General features: G+C 45.7%; 1 protein-coding gene across 1 annotated transcript in view; it reads left to right on the top strand.

The window, feature by feature from the left end:
* Positions 1–321: 321 nt before the first annotated feature.
* The window catches only part of SRPRB (signal recognition particle receptor, B subunit), a gene marked incomplete at its 5' end in the record, with an annotated part of 5,862 nt that continues 3,461 nt past the window's right edge, over positions 322–2,722 (top strand). The window contains 3 exons of the mRNA XM_010020860.1: positions 322–399; positions 1,946–2,028; positions 2,451–2,587. Of these exons, the coding sequence (XP_010019162.1) occupies positions 322–399; positions 1,946–2,028; positions 2,451–2,587 (298 nt within the window). The remainder of the gene's footprint in view (positions 400–1,945; positions 2,029–2,450; positions 2,588–2,722) is intronic.

Raw genomic sequence — 2,722 nt, 5'->3', positions numbered from 1 at the left:
CCCCAACTTTCTCAGCCTGTCTTCATACGTAGGGGCTCCAACCCCTGATCATTCTCATGTCCCTCTTGTGCACTTGCTGCAACAGCTCCATGTCCTTATGTTGAGGGCACCAGAACTGTGCGTAATGTAAGTAGTTTACTTTTTTCCTTTAATGTGTTTTTTAGGGGAAAATACTCAAATCTGAACATGTTTTGTGCACGTAAATTGAAATAGATATCTCAAGTCTGTTGCCTGTTACAGATTGTTTCAGTTTCTGAGTAGATGAAAGGCGATGCTGGTGTTCCTCCAGCCTTCTTCTGAAAATGACTTTTTCCCCCACAGCTGTTGACAGGCAGATACCGGGATACGCAGACTTCAATAACTGACAGCTCTGCAGTTTACAGGGTCAGCAACAACAAGGTGAGCTGGCAGGTTTCTGGCTGTTGCTGTTGTGCGGTTGCAGCAGCAACTCTTGTCTTCGTGTTCCCTGTGCTAAACCTGGCTTGATGGGTTTTATGCTGTTCAGTCTTCCCAGCTTGAAATCAGTCCCCAGAGTAGTCTGAGCGTAGGATAGGATTTTTCTGGGTGATCAGAGCTGAGAAGATAGGAAAATAGTAGGAGGTATTAGGGACTTTCGGCTCTGCAGGCACTTTTTAATCTGCTTGTCAAATTGTGAAATTTGACTGAAAACCAGGTCTATATGTCATGTTTTGAAAGGTGGGCAGCGTGTGGTGTTTTTTTCTGTAGAAGAGGAAACGTTGCTGCTTTTACAAGTGGAGTGAAACAGCATTGTGGGGACAGCATTGTGGTTTGGAGCAGGAGGGAGATTTCTGAAGGAACATTGTTCTGTCACGTTTGGTTTATTTGCTTGGCAGTAATTTCAGTTTCTCCCAAGAAAATCTGAAATTAAAAGCTTTTTTTAGCAGGCTTACAAAGAACCTCCAGTTGAACTTCACATGGGCTCAAAATTTCAGGTGCTGGAGTGCTACAGACCTAGTCAGTTTCAGTTTATGGCAGTTTCATTTCAGAACTGTTTCTTTCTTGTGCTGGGTGCACAAGTGGCAGTGAAAGCAGCAAGCTGGCAGCACGATACATACTGGGGAATTGTAGAAGCAGAGGATGTTTTTGTGGCTTCTCTATGGCAATCTTCAGTAACAGCGGTGATAATAAGAGGCTAAAAATGTAGTGAAGGGAAGTGCAGGGTAATTTTTGTGTCTCTAAGATTGAGCAGGCAAGTATTTGGAGGGGGAGAGGAAGGGAAATGCTGCAAGGTTGACTGCTGCTTTTCTCATTATTAGTATTTTTGAAACTGTAGACAATGTTTCCATTACAATCCAAGAGCGTTGTGTAGGTGGGCTCTTGGGTAGTGTTCTTTTCCCCTCTTGAGAACAATGAGCATCATCTTGAGAATAATGACATGGCCCTACTTGGCCCCATCTTGATCAGGAGAGTAAGAGAGGCATTTGTGCTCTTAAGTGTCCTCGCTTTGGCTGGCAGGCTGTGGAAAGGGAAACATTTGCAGCTTTTAATTTAAAAAGTCTCTTACAAGGGCATTTTTGTGTTATTCCCAATAACGTTTTGTGTATTTAGGTCAGACTTGCATTTGGGTAGATCATGTGTGTGAACAGGTAACTTGATTCAGAGGCTCTTTTCCCTGCAGTCATGCTCTGTTCTCTCAGCAACAGTGAATGGTTTACTGGTATTGGTGCCCTCCTTAGTGAGTCCTGGCCATGAATGTTGTTCCTCAGCATCTTTTTTGCCTGTCAGAATCGGGCTGGTGATGAGACTGCACGCTGGGGAGAGTTACATGTTTCTGCCCGGTATGGGGATTCACTCACCCACTGCTGCCTCAACACCAGGCTAACTGGAATCCACTAGCAGGCTGGTTTTCCCCAGTCTGTGATCACTGGGGATCTAGGTGCCCCTAGATTAGGTTTTGCTAATGCCTTCTTGCTTTTGTCCTCAGAGCGCAAACGTCACCTTAATCGACCTTCCAGGCCATGAGAGTTTGCGGCTTCAGTTCTTGGAGAGATTCAAGGCTGCAGCCAGGTAACTTAGAGGAGATTGGTGGGGAAGGAGGGGGCAGGTAATGTTTTGGAAAGGGATGGAAAATGATGGTGTGGGGGATGCTGTAAGCTGGGTGGGATTCCATCTGTGTGGACAGAGCTTTGTGATATGGTAGCAAGGCTTAGTTATTGTTCTGCTTTCCTGCTTACCTGTGTCTGTAGTGCATCAGGAGGCAAAGCAACTGCAGTGGGGAGGTTTAGGGGATGCGGTATATTCCTGGGACAGAGAGGAGATTTCCTGCTGGGCCTGGATTCAGGGCATTTCAGACAGCATGTGCTAACCTGCTTTTGGGTTGGATGAGATCATATGTGGAAACAAATACGTTAGCTCAGGCTGGAATGCTTGTAGGGGAAGATGGTTGCAGAACTTCACACATAGCACATGTTCTTCCCTTTCTCCTCCAGAGCCATCGTGTTTGTGGTGGATAGTGTGGCCTTTCAGCGGGAGGTGAAGGATGTGGCAGAATTCCTGTACCAGGTCCTGGTTGATAGCACTGTGCTCAAAAATGCACCCGCGCTCCTGATCGCTTGCAATAAGCAAGGTATGTGGGCTACTTTGTAGGCTGGACATTGAATTCAAGCCTTGAACTGAATGAACCTTAGGGGTTCATGCCATGGATGATGAATTTCTGAGGAGTTTGGATTTCAGCAAAATGAAGGCTGGAGCTTAATTTTGA

The sequence above is a fragment of the Nestor notabilis genome, unplaced genomic scaffold, assembly GCF_000696875.1.
Source record: "Nestor notabilis isolate BGI_N333 unplaced genomic scaffold, ASM69687v1 scaffold6258, whole genome shotgun sequence".
Classification (NCBI taxonomy): Eukaryota; Metazoa; Chordata; class Aves; order Psittaciformes; family Psittacidae; genus Nestor; species Nestor notabilis.
Note: the sequence above shows the minus strand (reverse complement) of the source record. Positions and strands in the feature narration are given on the sequence as shown.